Raw genomic sequence first — 20452 nt, 5'->3', positions numbered from 1 at the left:
AGCATCATTAAGAACAAAGCTAGTGGAGGTGATGGAATTCCAGCTGAGCTGTTGTAAATACTTAAAAATGATGCTGTTAGAGTGCTGCACTCAGTATACCAGCAAATTTGGAAAACTCAGAAGTGGCCACAGAACTGAAAAAGGTCAGTTTTCATTACAATCCCAAAGAAAGACAATGCCAAAGAGTGTTCAAACTACTGCACAATTGCACTTATCTCACACACTAGCAAAGTAATGCTCAAAGTCCTTCAAGCTAAGTTTCAACAACACAGGAATTGAGAACTTTAAGATGTGCAGACTGGATTCAGAAAAGGCAGAGGAACCAGAGATCAAATTGCCAACATCCCTTGGGTCATAGAAAAAGCAAGAAAATTAAAAAAAAAACAAACATCTGCCTTATTGACTATGCTAAAGCCTTTGAATATGTGGATCACAACCAGCTGGAAAATTCTTCAAGAGATGGGAATACCAGACCACCTGACCTGCCTCCTGAGATATCTGTATGCAGGTCAAGAAGCAATAGTTAGAACTGGACATGGAACAACAGACTGGTTCCAAATTGGGAAAGGAGTACATCAAGGCTGTATATTGTCTCCCTGCTTATTTAACTTATATGCAGAGAACATCATGCAAAATGCTCGGGCTGGATGAAGCACAAGCTGGAATCAAGATTGCCAGGAGAAATATCAATAACCTCAGATATGCAGATAACACCACCCTTATGGCAGAAAGTGAAGAGGAACTAAAGAGCCTCTTGATCAAAGTGAAAGAGGAGAGTGAAAAAGTTGGCTTGAAACTCAACATTCAAAAAACAAAAATCATGGCATCCAGTCCCATCACTTCATGGCAAATAGATGGGGAAACAATGGAAACAGTGAGAGACTTTATTTTCTTGGACTCCAAAGTCACTTCAGTTGGTGACTGCAGCCATGAAATTAAAATATGCTTGCTCCTTGGGAAAAAAAGCTTTGACCAACCTAGACAGCATGTTAAAAAGCAGAGACATTACTTTGCTGACAAATGTCCATCTAATCAAAGCTATGGTTTTTCCAGTAGTCATGCGTGGATGTGAGAGTTGGACTATAAAGAAAGCTGAGTGCTGAAGAATTGATGCTTTTGAGCTGTGGTGTTGGAGAAGACTCTTGAGGGTCCCTTTGAACTTCTAGGCAATAAATCAGTCCATCCTAAAGAAAATCAGCCCTGAATATTCATTGGAAGGACTGATGCTGAAGCTGAAGCTCCAATACTTTGGCCACTTGATGGGAAGAGCTGACTCATTGGAAAAGACCCTGATGCTGGGAAAGGTTGAAGGCAGGAGGAGAAAGGGACGACAAAGGATAAGGTGGATTGGATGGCATCACCAACTTGATGGACATGAATTTGAGCAGGCTTCGGGAGTTGGTGATGGACAGGGAAGCCTGGTGTGCTGCAGTCCATGGGGTCACAAAGAGTCAGACATAACTGAGTGACTGAATTGAACTGGAACAGTCATGGCACCTTCTGGGTATGTCATTTCACTTGCTGATTGAGGATTAAGGTCTAGTCTTGTCTGCCATCTTGGTCCCATTTGTTTCTACTAAGTTTATGTTGTGTCCTTGGGCTATATCACTGTTGCAAAACTTGTGCCCTGCCCCTTCCCCTCCTGTTATAATGGACATGAGTTTGAGGAAACTCAGGGAGACAGTGAAGGACAGGGAAGCCTGGCATGCTTAGTCCATTGGGTCACAAAGAGTTGGGCACGACTTAGCGACTGAACAACAACAGTTGATTTATAACGCTAAGCCAATTTCTACTGTACAGCAAAATGATTTAGATATACATTACATAAATATATTATTCTTTTTTAATATTCCTTTCCATTATGGTTTATCACAGAACACTGAACATAGTTCCCTGTGCTATACAGTTGTTGTTGTTTAGTTGCAAAGTCACATCCGACTCTTTGTGACCTCATGGACTGTAGCCCACTTGGCTCTTCTGTCCATGGGTTCCCCTGGCAAGAATACGGAGTGGGTTGCCATTTCCTTCTCCACCAAAATTTATTTTTAAAGTTATCTCTAATACTGGATTTTTATTACTCTTGAGGATTATGAAGGGCACTATGCATTTTGGACACTCAAGGGCACTGGTATTTTTCCCAAGAGAAAAAGATGTTTTGGGTTGAAAGAACCTCTTGATGAAAGTGAAAGAGGAGAGTGAAAAAGCCAGCTTAAAACTCAGCATTCGAAAACTAAGATCATGGTATCCTGTCCCATCACTTCATGTCAAATAGAAGGGGAAAAGTGGAAACAATGACAGATTTTCTTTTTTCTTGGGGTCCAAAATCACTGCGGATGGTGACGGCTTGCATGAAATTAAAAGACACTTGCTCCTTGGAAGGAAAGTTATGACTGACCTAGCCAGTGTATTAAAAGGCAGAGACATCACATTGATGACAAAGGTCTGTAGAGTCAAAGCTATGGTTTTTCCAGTAGTCATGTATGAATGTGAGAGTTGGACCATAAGAAGGGCTGAGCACCAAAGAATTGATGCTTTGGAATTGTGGTGCTGGAGAAGACTCTTGAGAGTCCTTTGGACAGCAAGGAGATCAAACCAGTCAATCCTAAAGAAAATGTTTGTGCAGAATTGATTACATATGGTTTTGTATTTTCATCTTGAATCTGAGACCTGCAAATAACCTGAGATTATAAACTTACTTCATATTATATCAGGTTCTTGTGGTTTATTACCCCTTTCCCACTACTAAAATTATTTATAAATGTATACATTCTTGTTCCAAAGAGGATTTAGGGCAGTCTTCAAGATGTATACAATATAGCATGACAGAAGACATTGAGTATAGGTGAAGAAAATGAGGTAAAGACTGAATAAATACAGGAAAGTACACAGAACCAAGGTGAGCTTAATCACAAAATGTATTCCATCAAATCCTAAACAGTGCCAAATGGGGGCTACATGTTTGGCTCTAAGCCAATGTGGGAGGCAAGGTGACATTTAAGAGGGTCCCAGCATCGGAGAAGGCAATGGCACCCCACTCCAGTACTCTTGCCTGGAAAATCCCATGGACGGAGGAGCCTGGTAGGCTGCAGTCCATGGGGTCGCGAAGAGTCAGACATGACTGAGCGACTTCACTTTCACTTTTCACTTTTATGCATTGGAGAAGGAAATGGCAACCCACTCCAGTGTTCTTGCCTGGAGAATCCCAGGGATGGGGTTGCACAGAGTCGAACATGACTGAAGTGACTTAGCAGTAGCAGCAGCATCTAAAACAGTGTTTCCTAAGCTAGTAATGTAGGAAGTACTTCTCAGTTGATAAGCTTTTTTGTTTGGTAGAATCAGAGAAGTGGCTTATGTTAATATTTATAGATATATGCACCTTATGCTGATACCTCTCATACAACTATAAAGTAACAAATTTATAAACAAATGATTAGGACCAAAACTATAAAAAACATTACCATTGTGTGTTAGTTCGCTCAGTCCTCTTTGCAACCCCATGGCAACACCAGGGCTCAGTGTCCATGGAATTCTCCAGGCAAGAATACCAGAATAGGTTTCTATCCCCTTCTCCATGGGATCTTCCTGACCCAGGGGTCGAACCTGGGTCTCCTGCATTGCAGGCATATTCTTTACTGTCTGAGTCACCACGGAAGCCCATATTACCATTTACAATGTTAATTAAATGTAATAGATGATAAATGGTGAAATTATATTACTCTTGCAATTTGAATATAAGACTTTCTGCTCATATTCTGATTCTTTTGAATTTAGCTTGGCTTTTCTATTGGATGCTATGTAAGGACTCATTTAGAAAATCTTCCAGACTCACAGACATAGAGAACAGACATGCAGTTGCCAAGGGAGAGAGGGGGTAGGGGGGGAATGCAGAGTCTGGGAGGAATAGATTGGGAATTTCTGGTTAGCACATGCAACTATCATGTATTGTTGTTGGTGTTGTTCAGCCACTAAGTTGTTTCCAACTCTTTTCAACCCTATGGACTGCAGCACGCCAGGCTCCTCTGTTCTCCACTGTCTCCCAGAGTTTGCTCAAATTCATGTCCAATGAGTCAGTGATGCCATCTAACCATCTCATCCTCTGCCACCCACTTCTCCTTTTGCTTTCTATCTTTCCCAACATCAGAGTCTTTTCCAATGAGTCAGCTCTTTGCATCAGGTGGCCGAAGTAGTGAAGCTTCAGCTTCAGGATCAACCCTTCCAGTGAATATTCAGGACTGATTTTCTTTAGGATTGACTGGTTTGATCTCTTTGCAATCCAGCGGACTCTCAGGAGTCTTCTCTAGCACCACAATTCCAAAGCATCAATGCTTCAGCTGTCAGCTGTCTTTATGGTCCAACTCTCACATCCGTACATGACTGCTGGAAAAACCAGAGCTTTGACTATATGGACCTTTGTCGGCAAAGTGTTGTCTCTGCTTTTTAATATGCTGTCTAGATTGGTTATAGCTTTTCTTCCAAGGAGTAAGCGTCTTTTAATTTCATGGCTGCAGTCACCATCTGCAGTGATTTTGGAGCCCAGAAAATAAAGTCTCTCACTGTTTCCACTTTTTCCCTGTCTATTTGCCATGAAGTGATGGGACCCGATGCCAAGATCTTAGTTTTTTGAATGCTGAGGGGTTTTTGTTTGTTTTATAATTCTATTTATTCACTTATTTTTGCCTGCACTGGGTCTCCATTGCTGTGTGAGGGCTTTCTCTAGTTTTGGAGCATGGGTGCTACTCTTTGCTGCAGTGCATGGGCTTCTCTTTGCAGTGGCTCCTCTTGTTTTGGAGCACAGGCTCTAGGGGCACTTGCTTCAGTAGTTGCAGCTTGCAGGCTCTGGGGCATGGGCTCTGTAATTGTGGTACATGGCCTAGTTGCTGTGGGTCATGTGGAATCTTCCCATACCGTGGATCGAACCCATGTTCCCTGTATTGGTAGGAGGAGTCTTATCCACTGTGCCACCAGGAAGTCCAAATGCTGAGTTTTAAGCCAACTTTTTCACTCTCCTCCTTCACCTTCATCAAGAGGCTCCTTAGTTCCTCTTCACTTTCTGCCGTTAGGGTGGTGTCATCTGCATATCTGAGATTGTTCATATTTGTCCTGGCAATCTTGATTCTAGCTTGTGAGTCATACAGCCCGGCATTTCACATAATGTATTCAGCATAGAAGTTAAATAAACAGGCTGACAATATATAGCCTTGATGTACTTCTTTCCCAATTTTGAATGCCAACGCACTTCAGTATTCTTGCCTGGAGAATTTCATGGACAGAGGAGCCTGGCGGGCTACAGTCCATGGGATCGAAAAGAGTGGGACACAACGGAGGGACTAACACACTTATTGTTCCATGTCCAGTTCTAATTGTTGCTTCTTGTCCTGCATACATGTTTCTCAAGAAAGGTGGTCTGATATTCCCATCTCTTTAAAAATTTTCCACAGTTTGTTGTGATCCACACAGTCAAAGACTTTAGTGTAGTCAGTGAAGCAGATGTTTTTCTGTAATTCCCTTGTTTTTCCTATGATGCAACAGATGTTGGCAATTTGATCTTTGGTTACCCTGTCTTTTCTAAATCCAGTTTGTACATCTGGAATTTCTCTGTTCCTGTGCTGTTGAAACCTAGCTTAAAGGATTTTACCTTCTAGCATGGTAAAATGGTTACCTTGCTAGCATGTGAAATGAATGCAATTGTGCAGTAGTTCAAACATTCTTTGGCCTTGCCCTTCTTTGGGATTGAAATGAAAACTAACTTTTTCCAGTCCTGTGGCCACTGCTGAGTTTTCCGAATTTGCTGGAATATTGAGTGCAGCAATTTAACAGCATCATCTTTTAGGATTTTAAATAGACCTGGTCCCATTACTTCATGGTAAATAGAAGGGGAAAAATTGGAAGCAGTGACAGATTTTATTTTCCTGGGCTCCAAAATCACTGTGGTCGGTGACTGCAGTCATGAAATTAAAAAACTATCATGTTTTTTATAGAATGGATAGATGGATAAACAACATATAGAATGGATAAACAACAGGTCCTACTGTACAGCACAGGGACCTATATATTCACAGGGACCTATATTCAATATCCTGTGATAAGCCATAATGGAAAAGAATATACAAAAGAATGTATATATATGTATAATTGAATCACTTTGCTGAAAGCAGAAACACAAGATTGTAAATCATATATGTGTTGATAAAAACAGACCACAATCAATTTTCTGTTTGATTTATGTTGTGTGCCTTGACACCATTTGCCTTTCATTTGGCCAATAAGAAAATCTGAATATTTTAATGTTACCAGGTCCCAAATATTATAAACACAAATATAAACATGTGCCATGAAATTTCAGTTCAATTCAGTGACTCAGTCCTATCTGACTCTTTGAGACCCCATGGACTGTAGCACACAAGGCTTCCCTGTCCATCACCAACTCCTGGAGGTTGCTCAAACTCATGTCCGTCGAGTTGGTGATGCCATCCCACCATCTATCTCATCCTCTGTTGTCTTCTTCTCCTGAAGGCAGTTCAGGAAGAAAGAAGGAAGAAATTTTGGTTAGTATTTGGTTATGAGAAAGTCATCCAGGGGATTCTTATAAATGTTCTAAAGCATTTATACATTCATTTTGATGATAAAAAAAATGAAGTAGAATGTACTGTTCCTTGTACCTCATGGAAATATAGTTCATTGAAATTCTTTGGCCATGACGATGATAGGAGAAAGAGTAACAAAATGGTTTCTGGGTTTGGGCTTTGGGGGACAGAGTGTCCTTCAACGAGGAAGGGATTTAGATGGAGTCACAGATTTGAAGGCCAAGATAATGAGTTATGTGTAAGATTTGTTCAGTTTGAGATGCCTGTGGGACAACAAGATAGAGATGTCCAGGAGGCAGTTAACCACACCTACCTAAAGTTTAGGAGGGGTGTCTGGGCTGGAGAGAGAAATCTGGGAATCTTCAGTGTTGTTATGGCTATTGTGTGCCCCCAAAATTCATCAGTTAAAGTTCTAACTCTCAGTACCTCAGAATGTGACTGTATTTGGAGACAGAACATTTAAAGAGGCAGTGGTTTGGTGGTTTAGTCGCTAAGTCGTGTCCAACTATTGCGACCCCATGGACTGCAACCTGCCAGGTTCCTCTGTCCATGGGATTTTCTGGGCAAGAACACTGGAGTGGGTTGCCATTTCCTTCTCCAGGGGATCTTCCTGACCCAGGGATCGAACCCGGGTCTCCTGTGTTGCAGGCAGATTCTTTACCAACTGAGCTACAAGGGAAGCCCCTTTTAAAGAGGTAGTTGATGGTAAATGAGGTCATATAGGTGAGCCTTAATCACATGTGACAAGTATCCTTAAGAGGACATTTGTACTCACTGGTGTGTGTGCACAGAGGGATGAGCCTGTGAAGGAGCAGCAAGAGGGTAGCTGTCTGCAAACCAAGGGGAGCGATCCCAGGAGAAACTAACCCTACTTACTGGCACCTCAATCTTGAACTTTCAGCCTCCAAAACTGTGAGGAAATAAATTTCTGTTATCTAAGCCACCCAGTCTGTGGCCTTTTACAGCAAACTAATTCAAGCCTCCGGGCTTTCCTGGTGGCTCAGGCCGTAAAGGATATTCCTGCAATGCAGGAGACCCAGGTTGGAGCCCTCGGTTGGGAAGACCTCCTGGAGAAGGGAATGGCAATGCACTTCAGTATTCTGGCCTGGAGAATTCCGTGGACAGAGGAGCCTGCTTGGCTATAGTGCATGGGCTCGCAAAGCGTCGGACAGGACTGAGAGACAACAACAATGCAAGCATGTATTGATAGTAGTTGAAGCCATACGGTGTCTGAGATCATCTAGAAATAGAGTGAGAAGAACAATATGCCTCCACAAGAACTTGGAGAACACTTACTATCTCTAGGACCCAGGCGAAGAGGTCCCTCAAAGGGAATGAGAAGAGCTCTCGGTGGTGTAGTAGAAGAGTCAGCAGAGCCCAGTGGAGAGCCGAGGGAAGAGAAAGTTTCCATAATGGAGGAGGTACTGCAAAGAGGTCAATGAAGACAAAGTCTGAAAATAATTTTGGTAAGTAGAAGGACCTCATGCATGCACTTTAAGAAGAGTAATTCCAGCAGAATGATTTTGATAGAAGCTGTACCACTGCTGGGGACAGTGGTCCCCAACATTTTTGGCACCAGGGACTGGTTTCACGGAATACAATTCTTCCATGGATGAGGTGGGAGGGTAGGCGAGGGGGAGTCAAGGGCGTGGTTTTGAGATGATTCAAGCACATTACATTTGTTGTGCACTTCGTTATTATTCCATCAGCTCCACCTCAAGATCATCAGGCATTCGATCTTGCAGGGGTCTGCAACCTCTGTTACAGGAGACTGAAATGTGAAGGGAGATTGGGGAAGTTGGGGAAGGGAGACATGAAAAGTTTCTCAAGAAGAATGATTTCAGGTGAAGAAGCATGCTTTATGAAGTCTTGCATGCATGTTGTGTCCAACTCTTTGCAACCCCATGGACTGTAGCCCACCAAGCTCCTCTGTCTATGGTATTCTCCAGACAAGAATACTGGAGTGGGTTGCCATGCCCTTCTCCAGGGGATCTTCCCGACACAGGGATCGAACCCATGTCTCCCTGTGGCTCCTGCATTGTAGGCATATTCTTTACCACTGAGCCATCAGGGAAGCCCTTATAAAGTCTTAGTAAGAAATAATTTCTGATGACTGCATAATTGCCCACCACTTGATGGTATTACTTTTATGTTTGTGTTGATTAGAAATGTTTCCTTATTTATCTATTTACTTATTACTATTTTAAATAACTGTGACAAGGATATTTTAGTTATTTATCTGGCTCAGTCAGGTCTTAGTTGAAGCATGCAGGAGCTTCACTGTATCACGTGAGAACTTTCATTGCAGTGCCGGACACTTGTAGTAAACAGGCTCAGCAGTTGGGGTACGTGGGCTTAGTTGGCACAGGGTCAGCAGTTGGGGTACATGGTCTTAGTTGCTCCATGGCATGTGAGGTCTTAGTTCCCTGACCAGGGATTGAACTCACATCTCCTGCATTGCAAAGTGGATTCTTAACCACTGGACCACAAGGCAAATCCTGACAAAGATATTTAGATAGCCTTTATTTTACACTCAAATCAATTTCTTGAGTTAGATTGCTAGAATTAAAATAGTTGAATCAAGGAGTACAAACATTTTTAAGGTGTTTACTAGAGCCATCAAATTATTATTTAGGAAGGATATACCAATTTATGTCTTCATGTGCAGTGTGAGAGTGTTCCGATTTCATTACATCCTACCTGGAAATGACTTTTGTGATTTTTAAAAGCATCCTTATATTACCTATGAAAGGGAACTATGCCTCCCTAGACAGCTGACTGGTTCTAGGCCTGGGGAGAGAAAAGTTCAAGAGGAGCCTGGTACATTTGTGTCAGCATGTGAGGAAATGCTCAAAAAGTGATGGAGGCATGTTAAGTGGACTCAGAAGGCAGCTGGAAGGGGCTCTCACTGAGCAAACTGGGAACAACTTGAGCATCAAAAAGGATGGTGTCAGTAATAAGCTATAACGTATTAAAAGAAATCCTCACAAATTCATACTGATAGTGTTAAAAGATAAACTGAGGCATGTTACAGTTTTTAAGAGCTTTTTTGAGTGAGACTTGGTGATCACCAAAAGAAAAGTGGTTAAGAGCACTCCATAGAAAGGGGCTAGAGGAAAAGACTTTTATGTAGAAGAGATGGAGGTAAAGCAAGGAACTTTATTTAATGGGCTAGAGCTTGAGCTAATGGCTTATTAGAGAAAGCCTAGGTGGCTGTTTGTGATTTTGTCCCTAGGTTTTGAATTCCTAACCTTGAGGCATTAGAGGCTTAGGTTTTGGTTTGCTTACACAGGCTACTAAGGCACTGGAACTGCCTCAGTCTAATGGCTTCCTTATTTAATTCATTTAATATTACTAATCAATATATAAAAAAAGAAAGACTATGACTATTTATTTTCAGTACAACTAATACATATAGAGGAATATAAGCATAGTACTGTCATAAGAACAATAGACTCAACAAGAATTATAAATAAGTGCTCTGATTGTTAACTGAAAGGAGTGTGTGGGTCTGGCTGCTCGCTGCTCAAAAGCTGATAAGCAAGCCAGGTTAGTGGAAAGGAAAGTTTGTTTGTTCAGATGCTGGCAACTGGAGGTGGGGGGGAGGGTGGCAGACATCTGTCCAAAGACTGACTCCCCCCACCAGCCGCCCTGTCCCCCCCCACGCCCACCCCGGACAAGCAGCGGGTGAGGAGAGCTTTTATAAACAGAGTGGTGGTGGGAGGGGGTGCTACATGCAGAAACAGCATAGTCATCTCGAACAGTCATCTTCAAATTTGTCATCAGTGGTCTGACCAGCATCATCTTGATTGTTTTAGGTACAAGTAATCTTCAGTTCTAGGGTCCATTTGTTCCCAGTTTGAACTGTGGCAGCTCATGTCCTGGGTCCAGTTTGGTCATCATGCCATTAACTTCTCCACCTGGGGTTTGGTATCTATAAGACAGTTCATAGGCTATGATAACCCAGAATATTATCTATAGCCCTTGAGAAAGAACTAAAGGTCCTTGACTATGTTTAATGACTACATTATTATTATTTAGTCTCCCGTGACTGTTTTCCTTTGTTTTCACATGTTCTCATTTCTCTGATTAAACTTATTCTTTGACTAAAGTTTTCCACAGGCAAGAGGCAGGTAGATGACATGGTGCAGGGAGGGTCCTGCTCCGTTTCTTGATGAGTTTTTTTTTTTCTTTTTACTATATATATATAAAAAATATATTTGAAGGATAATTGATTTACAACTGATGAGAGTTTTAGAGGAGAATGTTTACACAAATATCTCTCAACAGATATGATTCAGCTGGAGTTAATTCTGATGTCTGGAATGAGTTGAGAATCTAAACTGATTTTTTTCCTTTTCACAGAAATTAAACTGTAAGCCAGTACATATATTAGGCTGTAAGCTTCTTGAGGACATGGACTATGTCCTGTTCACAGTTTTATCCCTCGTGCAGAACTAACACATTTTCCATCAAATTAGTCACTCAAAAAATATTCATCAAATAACTGTTTGCCATTATTAAGTTAAACCAGGAGGACCTTAGATAGACTTGGCTCTAATGTCCTAGTAGCCTAAGTAAGCAAACCAAAACCTAAGCCTGTAATAACTCGAGGTTAGAAATTTGAAACCAAAGGGTAACCAATTACCAGTAGCCACCTCAGTTCAGTTCAGTTCAGTTCGTCTCCGACTCTTTGCGACCCCATGAATTGCAGCACACCAGGCCTCCCTGTCCATCACCAACTCCTGGAGTTTACCCAAACTCATGCCCATCGAGTCAGTGATGCCATTCAGCCATCTCATCCTCTGTTGCCCCCTTCTCCTCCTGCCCCCAATCCCTCCCAGCATCAGGGTCTCTTCCAATGAGTCAACTCTTCGCATGAGGTGACCAAAGTACTGGAGTTTCAGCTTCAGCATCAGTCCTTCCAATGAACACCCAGGACTGATCTCCTTTAGGATGGGCTGGTTGGATCTCCATGCAGTTCAAGGGACTCTCAAGAGTCTTTTCCAACACCACAGTTCACTAGGCTTTCCTAAATAAGGCAACTGCCTAAGCTAGAGTCAATCCATTTTCCTGTGTTGCCTCTTTGTAAGTCTATCCCCAAATTCCTGTTGCCAGAGTGCTTCTAACCACTATGCATTTGGTGACGCCACGTTCTTGCTCAAATAGACTCTTGAAGGTTTTAATATGCCTCAGTTTATCTTTTACCATGTATGGAGTTTCTTTATTTACTAGGGTCTTAATTGGACTATCCTGTTCATATGATGTCTTGGTCTAATTTATACTGTGTTGTAGGTTTATGAAGTATTAACATCACCAGACTAGTTACAAGGGGGGAGTTCTTTTTGCTTCTTTTAAAATGTTTGTTTCTGGAAGGCATAGACATTTACGAGCTGAGGAGGAGTCACTGGAAAAAGAGAGGTTGAAGATATGGTGCCAACTCGTGTAGGGAAGCAACTTTGTCCTCTACTACAGCTGCTGCTGCTGCTAACTCGCTTCAGTCGTGTCTGACTCGGTGCAACCCCATAGATGGCAGCCCACCAGGTTCCCCCGTCCCTGGGATTCTCCAGGCAAGAACACTGGAGTGGGTTGCCATTTCCTTCTCCAATGCATGAAAGTGAAAAGTGAAAGTGAAATCACTCAGTCATGCCTGACTCTTAGCAACCCCATGGGCTGCAGCCTACCAGGCTCCTCTGTTCATGGGATTTTTCAGGCAAGAGTACTGGAGTGGTTCAAGGACTTTGCCTTCTCTGACTCTACTACAAGTTAACCACTAAAGGGATATTACCTCTAAGCTTCTGTGCATGTGTATTCAGTTATGTCTGACTCTACTGTAATCTGCCAGGCTCCTCTGTCCATGGGGCTTCTCCAGGCAAGAATAGAGGAGTGGGTTGCCATGTCCTCCTCCAGGGGATCTTCCCTGATCCAAGGATTGAACCTGCGTCTTTTCTGTCACCTGCATTGGCAAGCAGGTTGTTTACCACTAGCACCACCTGGGAACCCCTGCCTATAAGCTTAAATTATACATAATAACCCATCTCCAGGAACTTTGCCTCCTAGGTAATGAGCATTAGACTAAATTGCCTTTGTTTAGCACACAGGAAACAACCCCGACCAGGCACAATGCGAGGAGGAAAAAATGAACACATCCCCTTAGGGGGCTGACTGGAATCTCGAAATGTTTGACTTTACTCCTTTTCCTTTTAGTGTAAAAGAATCCTAAATTTTAACTCAGGCAAGATGGTTCATTGGGGGCACGAGTCTACCATCTTCTTGGTCTGCTGGCTTTCTGAATAAAGTCACTATTTCTTGACCCAACAACTTGTCTCTCCATTTACTGGCCTGTCATGCCGCAGCAGTATGAGCTTGGACCTGGTGACTTCCAAGGGGAGAGGCGAGAAGGTGGATTGCCAGCGGGGAGGATTGAACGGGGAAAGAAGGGGCTCTTTTTACTCAGAGGGCAGGAGTCAGGCCAGAGTGGATGTATGCATGTGCATACTCAGTTGTGTCAGACTCTTTGTGACTCCATGGATTGTACCTGCCAGGCTCCTCTGTCCAAGGCATTTCCGGAGCAAGAATCCTGGAGTGGGTTGTCATTTCCTTCTCCAGGGGATCTTCCTGACCCAGGGATCAAACCCATGCCTCCTGCATCGGCAGGCGGATTCCTTACTGCTGCACCACCTGGGAAGCGGTAAGGGTGGATGTGGATGCAGGTAAATGTGGTAGGGGTGGTTAGGTAGTTAGGGATTGCACTGAATAGCTCAGGCTATTCCACTCAGGTAGAATAAGATCTCTTGCTGAGAATAATATAATGGGGGTAGGGGCATGGTGGTGGTGGTGGCTATTGCAGTAGTGAGGAATGGAAGAGGAAGTTGATTACCAATTCCTAGGGTGATTGCCGAGGTGCTCAGCTGAGGATGGTAACAGATTTATACGGCTACCAGATTTCCATGCTACTCTCCAGTGGCTGCAAAGATCCAACTCAAGGAAAATTGGGTGAGAATTTGCCAAAACTCTTGGGGGAAATAGGCCTGCAGAATTTAATTAAAATAGCACCTCACTTTGGGGTTCACTTCCCTTCTGACTGCTCCTGCCAAGTTCCACATCCTGTCAGCAGGACAAAATGATGGGTAATGCGAGCCAGGCTGAGCAAGTCGGGGTTTGGTAACTTTATATGCACCAGTCTTTGCACCACAAAACCTGAATGAAAGAATTAGCTATAGCGCTGACATCACTGGATTAGACACATTGTGCGAACGCTTTACGTACAATGTTTTACCTAACCTTCACAAAATTATCTGTGAAGGCTACTATCATTAGCCCCACTTTACAAATAAGAGGTCTAGAGCCTGAAGAAATTGGTAATTTGTTTAAGATCACGTGACCATCTAGCAGCATCTCTCAAGTCTGATAACAGTGTTCACTCTAGGCACAAGTGTCAGTCCGTAAGAAAGCTGAGCGCGGTAACATTCAGTTCAGTTCAGTCGCTCAGTCGTGTCCCATTCTTTGCGAGCCGATAGACTGCAGCACGCCAGGCTTCCCAGTCCATCACCAACTCCCGGAGTTTACTCAAACTCATGTCCATTGAGTCGGTGATGCCAACCAACCATCTCATCCTCTGTCGTATGAGTGCCCATATTATCGAAAACATACGGTAACCACAGTCCTGCCTGCACCCGTCTGGTGACCCGGCACGCGTGATGCTCACGCGCGCAGTCGCCGTGGCTTCCTCTAAGAAGACAGGCGGCTTAATCTCGGTCAAGGTGTCGAGCACGACTTTATCTGGGCTGGATTCCTTCTGCCTGAGCGTCTGATCCGAACGTCCTGTGGGCGGGGCACGGAGGGCGGAGCCGCCGCCCGGAGAGTTGCGGATTGGAAGGGAGGAGGAACAGGGGGCGGAGCCTTGGGGGGAAGCGAGAAGCCGCCGCAACCATGTAAGCAGCTTTGCTTCCTGCCGCAACCGCCGGCGGCCTGAGAACCGCGGCGCTAGGCTCCTAAACTGCTTTCCTGCGCCTGGACCCGGTGAACCCGAGGCTGGGGTGGAGGGTGGCCCGCGGGGCTGGGGCAGGAGGCGCAGGTAAGGGAGGGACTTGGCGCGCGGCCGGTTGGGCCTAAGTGTGGGGAAGAAGGCAGGTTTAGGAAGCTCTGTGGCCGGAGCGGAGGGAAACTCTGAAGTGAAGGCGGCAGCTGGACTCCACAACTAGGGCTGAGGCCGGTCTGCGGCGGAGGCCGGGTAAGGAAGGGCAGAGAACCCGTGCTCCAGTTCAGGCGATTCCCCTGATTCCTCGGCCGCCCCTTGTTTAGCGAGTGGAAAGGGATCCGGCTGGGACTGTCTTGAAGAGGTTTCCTTGGAAGCATTTGAAGTTCCCTCGCTCCTATCTTGTCCCGTGTACTTGAACTTATTTCAGAGGTCCCTAGTCCAGTTCCTCCTCTCTCTGATGGGTAAGCTCTGAGCCTGTGTTTCAGAGGTGCATACGTAGACAAGACAAAGTTCCTAATCTACAGAAACGATACCAGTAGTGAGGTTTCAGATAAGTATTTACCTCCTATAGTGCTTGTCTCTGCTCTTTGAGACCTTTCCGTTTGTACCTGTGTCAGGCTCTTGAGAAGACCTGATTGCCCAGTTAGTATTTTCCCCTTGCTTAGAACGTTCCCAACAAGCGGATGAGAATGGAATATTTTTAGGAAATTTGGGGTCTTTATTATTAAGACATTCAAGAACTATGAGAAATATTGGAATTCCGTATGTCCTGTCTGTTTTTCTGCTGAGTGTATTTATTAGATTATCCTGTACTGATTCAGTGCACATTCTTGTAAAATTACTTCGATAATGACAGGAGAGGTGGTCTTGTTATATTGTAGTGTTTTGTTTCTAATTTATTTGAATCTTGTTTTCTAGCACTCCCAAACTCCCACTGTCAGAATTCTTCCAAAAAATAGTCTTGATTTCTTTCTGTTGGATTCGAGTTTGTGACAGAGGTGGGCAGATTAAGTTTCTGTTGAAGAGCAAGACTGCTCTCCCATGTCCTCTTTTTCTTCTTTCTGGGAAGAAGAATATGGATAATGTGGTTTTCCTTTAGAAAGCCTCCGTCTGTTGGTACGTCAGTCAAAAATTGAACAAAAAAAAATCTTTGGAGGTGGAAACTAACATTTCTAGTGTTCTACTCTCCTGCATTGTTAGATATATTTTGAGTATCTTTTTGTTTTTTTTCTTTAAACACTGTACTTAGAAATGACTGAACTGATACTTGGGTTTTTCTGTCTGCTAAAATTTTGATTTGACTGGTGTAGTAGGCTTATTTTCTAAATGTCAATTCCTGACAAGCCTTTTGATAGTGCTTAGTGGATCTGCATATGCAAGTTTGCAAAGGAGAAGAGGCAATGTGTTGGTGATCCATGAGAGAGGTCTTTGAGTAAGTGAATACATCTAGTTACCTCTCAGATAGGAAAGAATCCTAGTTTATGTCACAGACAGTTATTAAGCTACCAGAGAAAGAGTTGTAAGGTAGTTTTCTTGGTCATGATATCAGTATATAATTATTATGATTAACTCTGCGTGATTGTATTCTTTTAGAGACTGCATGGGTCAGTGTCTCCCTGGTAATTTTTATCCTCACGTCTCCTAAGTCTAATAAAAGTCTGTGTGTGGGTGACTCTTAGGCGTGATGCTGAGACTCCCCAGGAAGGTTGCTTTACTCTGCTCATGTTCCTTGTGTCGAAGCAGAGTGTAGGATGTTCTCTGAGGCCTTCAGGTTATTGCTGTCACGGTATTCTTTCTCTCCAGACCTCTCTTTTTACTTTTTTGAGTTTACACTTGGTCAGTCAATCATCAGCTAATTTCCCAACCCTTTCTGCGGGAGTGTGGGTTGTCAGGACACTTTAGAAGGACGTGTCCTTTCCCTCCTTCCTTCCTCCTCTTCTCCTCCTCTTTTTCCTCCCCCTACCCCATTCCAATAAATGTTTGCTGCCAAAATTCTTTTTGTCAGTGGTCTTTTTTTTGTTTGTTTGTTTAATGAACAATTAATTAAATTATTAATCAGGCAACATCCTGAACAGTTAGAATTCAAATAGACCAGAATTGAAAGTCTGTGAAGAGCTACAAAATAATTTTGCTCTAAAGACTAATTCTGTGCCTCTTAGGGGCAAGCACTCTGCTAAAAGTGCTTCATATACACTATCCCACTTAGTCACACTATGCCTCAGTTTCCGCTATGTGAAATGAGGATGGTAATATATATCTCACAGGGCTCTTACATGGGTTTACTCAGCTGAGAAATTTCATAATCAGAATTTGAAGCCAAGAGTGTAAGCCTCCAAAACCATTGTAAACTTGAAATACCTCTTTAATTAAAAGAGAAAATAATTAGATAAAAAATGCTGCCCTCGGGGGGAAAAAAGTAATTCTGGAGTGAAACTTGGCGTCTAGTTACAGTTGGACCACTGAATAGCTATGTGACCCTCAAGAAAGTTGTTTTGGGGTCAGTGTACGTTGGTTGCCTCAGAGATAAAATGTAGTAATAAGGCCAATTCTGTGTTCCAGGAATTTATAGAAATGAAATGAGATGGTAGGTAGGATTTTGAAAGTGAAGAGCATTTTATGAGTGTAGTGTCCTTGTAAATATAAGATTCCAAGCTATAGCATTTTAATGAATTATGCATAGTTCATGGTCTTCTCTTTTATTTGAAGTATTAATCAATATGGCAGAAAATAGACATCTGTGCTTTTGTGTTACCTGCATCTGAGGGTGTCGGTAACAGTCCTTTGGTTGAATTATGATTTTTGGTTATTTAGGAAAAAAAGCACTTTAAGATCTTCATTTTAATGCCTATATGAGTTTAGATTTAAGGAGAAAAACCAGGCTCCTGTACCTAGGAGGACATGTAATGGGGATCAGCTTGTTGGTTTAGATCATTCTCATAGCTGATGAGACATAGTTTGAGGTAACTTTTGAGGTTATATAGAAATGTCATTAAGGGATGACTTTTATTTTCCGTTCTTGGAAGTGTTTATTTTTTAATATTTTTTAAAAAAAGCAAACACTGGGATAAGTGAAATAAAGCTTTGAAGAATTTGTATGCTTTTGTAAAACCAGTTCCCCCCATCTCCCCAACTTTAAAGAGCTATTTCTTTTTCAAGGAAAAAAATCTTAGAATGAAAAATATATAAATAAAGTGAAAAATCTTTTTTTCCTTTTTGCCTGTTCACATTTTTTCCTTGCCTTCAAATTTTTAATACTTTTGGTTTTTTTTTTGTTTGAAACTACAAATACATATATACATAAAATACAAATACCTAAAAATATATTAATTTTGAAAGTGAGATTGACTGTAAACGTTCCTAGTTTTAGATAAAATTGAAACTCTTCCTTATGATCTAGACTGCAGTGTTTTCAAGTATTGATTTGGAATGTATGCTGAAGTAGACAAGTACTCTGGTTTTCTTAAGTGTGAGTTTTTGAAGTCAGATTTATAGACATTTGGGCGCTGTTTGGAATCAGCCTTTGGGCTTCCTGAGTAACTTACTTTTGCTTACTTCTTTTGTTTATTAGACTCATGAAATGGCCACAGATGATAAGACTTCTCCAACATTGGACTCCGCTAATGACTTACTTCGGTCTCCTACCAGTCCTTCTCATCTCACACACTTTAAGCCTCTGACTCCTGATCAGGACGAGCCTGCTTTTAAATCAGCGTATAGTTCTTTTGTCAATCTCTTTAGATTTAACAAAGGTAAGACCTGTTAAAGATCAGACACCCTGCCATCTTGATTCTCTGAAATTCTCTTGTTCAACTTTCATGCTGTGTCTTTACAAGAAAGTGAATATTAACTAGGAAGTAGCCTTCATCATAGATCCTCGGGTTTAACTGCATAAGAAAAGAAAGCTAGAGTTTTCTCTTTAATCTTAGTAATTATTGGCATGGGAAGTTGGAATTGAGAACTAAATGTTAAAAGGAGGTTAAAGTTAGCATCCATCGTTTTTTTTTCTTTGTTAATATATCTGTATTCTTAAGTCCATAGAATGGACTTTGTTCTTTTTAGAGGTTAATAGCCAAAAGATTTTAATGAAAGCAATGAAACTAAAGAATCAGCACATGGGAGGAAGGGTTCATATTTTTCAAAAATTAAAAGCTGTCGGCAGGCTTGTTGTTAATCTGTTTAATACATTTAATGATATCAAATGAAAATATATTTTAAAAATGAACTCTTTTTAAGAAATGTTTTTTACTCATTAGAAGAGTTAAAAAACATGGTCTACATCTTTTGCTTTTATATTTGACAGTATTGTTTGAAATGTGTTAGAAAGTAATCCGTCTCTTTGAAAGCGGTTTATGGGTTAATAGATTAACTCAGTGGAAATTTTAATAGTATTAACTGACTTATTAGCAGGCATGTTTAAAGCTCTTGTAAAACCTTCCATTAGTCCATCATTTTGAAAACAGTAATCTTTTTTTTTTAAAGAAAACTCAACAGTCTTATTTTGAATAATTCTGAATTTATGGAAAAATTAGAAAAATAATACAGAAATTTCTCATATATCCCTACACCCAGTTTTCCCTGTTATTGACATCTTACATTGGTAGAGTACGTTTATTATAATCAGTGAGCCATTATTAACACAGTATTACTAACTGAAGTATGTATTTTATTCATATTTCTCCAGTTTCTACCTAATGTCCCTTTTATGTTCCAGGATCCTGTCTAGGTTACATTACATTTACAGTAGTCTTTAAATTTAGACTTCCCTGGTGGCTCAGATGGTAAAGCGTCTGTCTACAATGTGGGAGACCCGGGTTCGATCCCTGGGTGGGGAAGATCTCCTGGAGAAGGAAATGGCAACCCACTCCAGTATTCTTGCCTGGAAAATCCCATGGATGGAGGAGCTTGATAGGCTACAGTCCATGGGGTTGCACAGAGTTGGACATAACTGAGCGACTTTTATTTAGCAAATGTTTATTGAGCACCTGCTATCCACTGGGCACTATGTTAATAGTCAAGGAATCTATCCCATAAATAAAATAGAATAACAAAAGATCCCAACCTTCATGTGAAGCTTGCATTCTGTTTCCATTAATATGCTCAAGAAATTTCTAGTGAAAAGTGAAACAAACTGAAGGTCACATATACCAAGGATGTAATTATTGGCCTGTAATTTTGCCACCTGTTTTGAATTTTTTAACCCTGTTTTACTTAGATATGTGATACAAGTATACATTCTTTCCTGAAAAATCTCATCTATTTCCTTTTCTTTGCTGAGCTCTTGAGTCTTAGTTTTTCCAATAATTCCAAGCTTTCCTTTGCTACAGAGAGAGGAGAAGGGGTCCAGGGAGAGCAACAGTCTCTGAGTGGAAGTTGGACCAGCCCTCAGCTCCCTTCAAGGACACAATCTGTGAGATCACCTACACCTTATAAAAAGCAGCTTAATGAGGAGTTCCAGCGTCGATCTTCAGTGTTAGGTATGATACTGTTTGCATTTCATTCCTTTCTGAGTATTAGCTTTTCCCAGGCATTGTGTTTCCCAGGTTATTTATTGACTTAACTTTTTTGCTATTTGGAATAGTCAGGTACTCTTGAGAATTAACGAAACTTACCTGGATAGTGAAATAATTTGTTGATACCTAAACAGAAGTTCTTAAAACATTTCATTAAACTTTAATTTGGGCTTTCCAAGTGGTGCTTGTGGTAAAGAACCTGCCTACCAATGTAGGAGACATAAGAAACATGGGATAGATCCCTGGGTTGGGAAGATCCCCTGGAGAAGGACATGGCAACCCACTCCAGTATTCTTGCCTGGAGAATCCCAGCAACAGAGGGATCTCCAGGGAATCCTGGTGGGCTACCGTCCATAGGGTTGCAAAGAGTTGGACTT

The 20452-nt window shown here is 41.9% G+C and overlaps 1 protein-coding gene across 2 annotated transcripts in view; it reads left to right on the top strand.

Moving 5' to 3' along the window:
• The first annotated feature begins 14499 nt into the window (after window positions 1-14499).
• The window catches only part of PIKFYVE (phosphoinositide kinase, FYVE-type zinc finger containing), a 77020-nt gene continuing 71067 nt past the window's right edge, over window positions 14500-20452 (top strand). The window contains exons 1-3 of one of the 2 annotated variants that reach the window (XM_043910222.1): window positions 14500-14661; window positions 18134-18314; window positions 19890-20039. In XM_043910222.1, the coding sequence (XP_043766157.1) occupies window positions 18143-18314; window positions 19890-20039 (322 nt within the window). In that variant the 5' untranslated portion in view covers window positions 14500-14661; window positions 18134-18142. The remainder of the gene's footprint in view (window positions 14662-18133; window positions 18315-19889; window positions 20040-20452) is intronic. The other variant, XM_043910221.1, reaches the window with a different exon arrangement.

This window comes from Cervus elaphus, chromosome 8 (assembly GCF_910594005.1).
Source record: "Cervus elaphus chromosome 8, mCerEla1.1, whole genome shotgun sequence".
NCBI classification, from domain to species: domain Eukaryota; kingdom Metazoa; phylum Chordata; class Mammalia; order Artiodactyla; family Cervidae; genus Cervus; species Cervus elaphus.
This window is presented reverse-complemented; position numbering and strand designations above follow the sequence as displayed.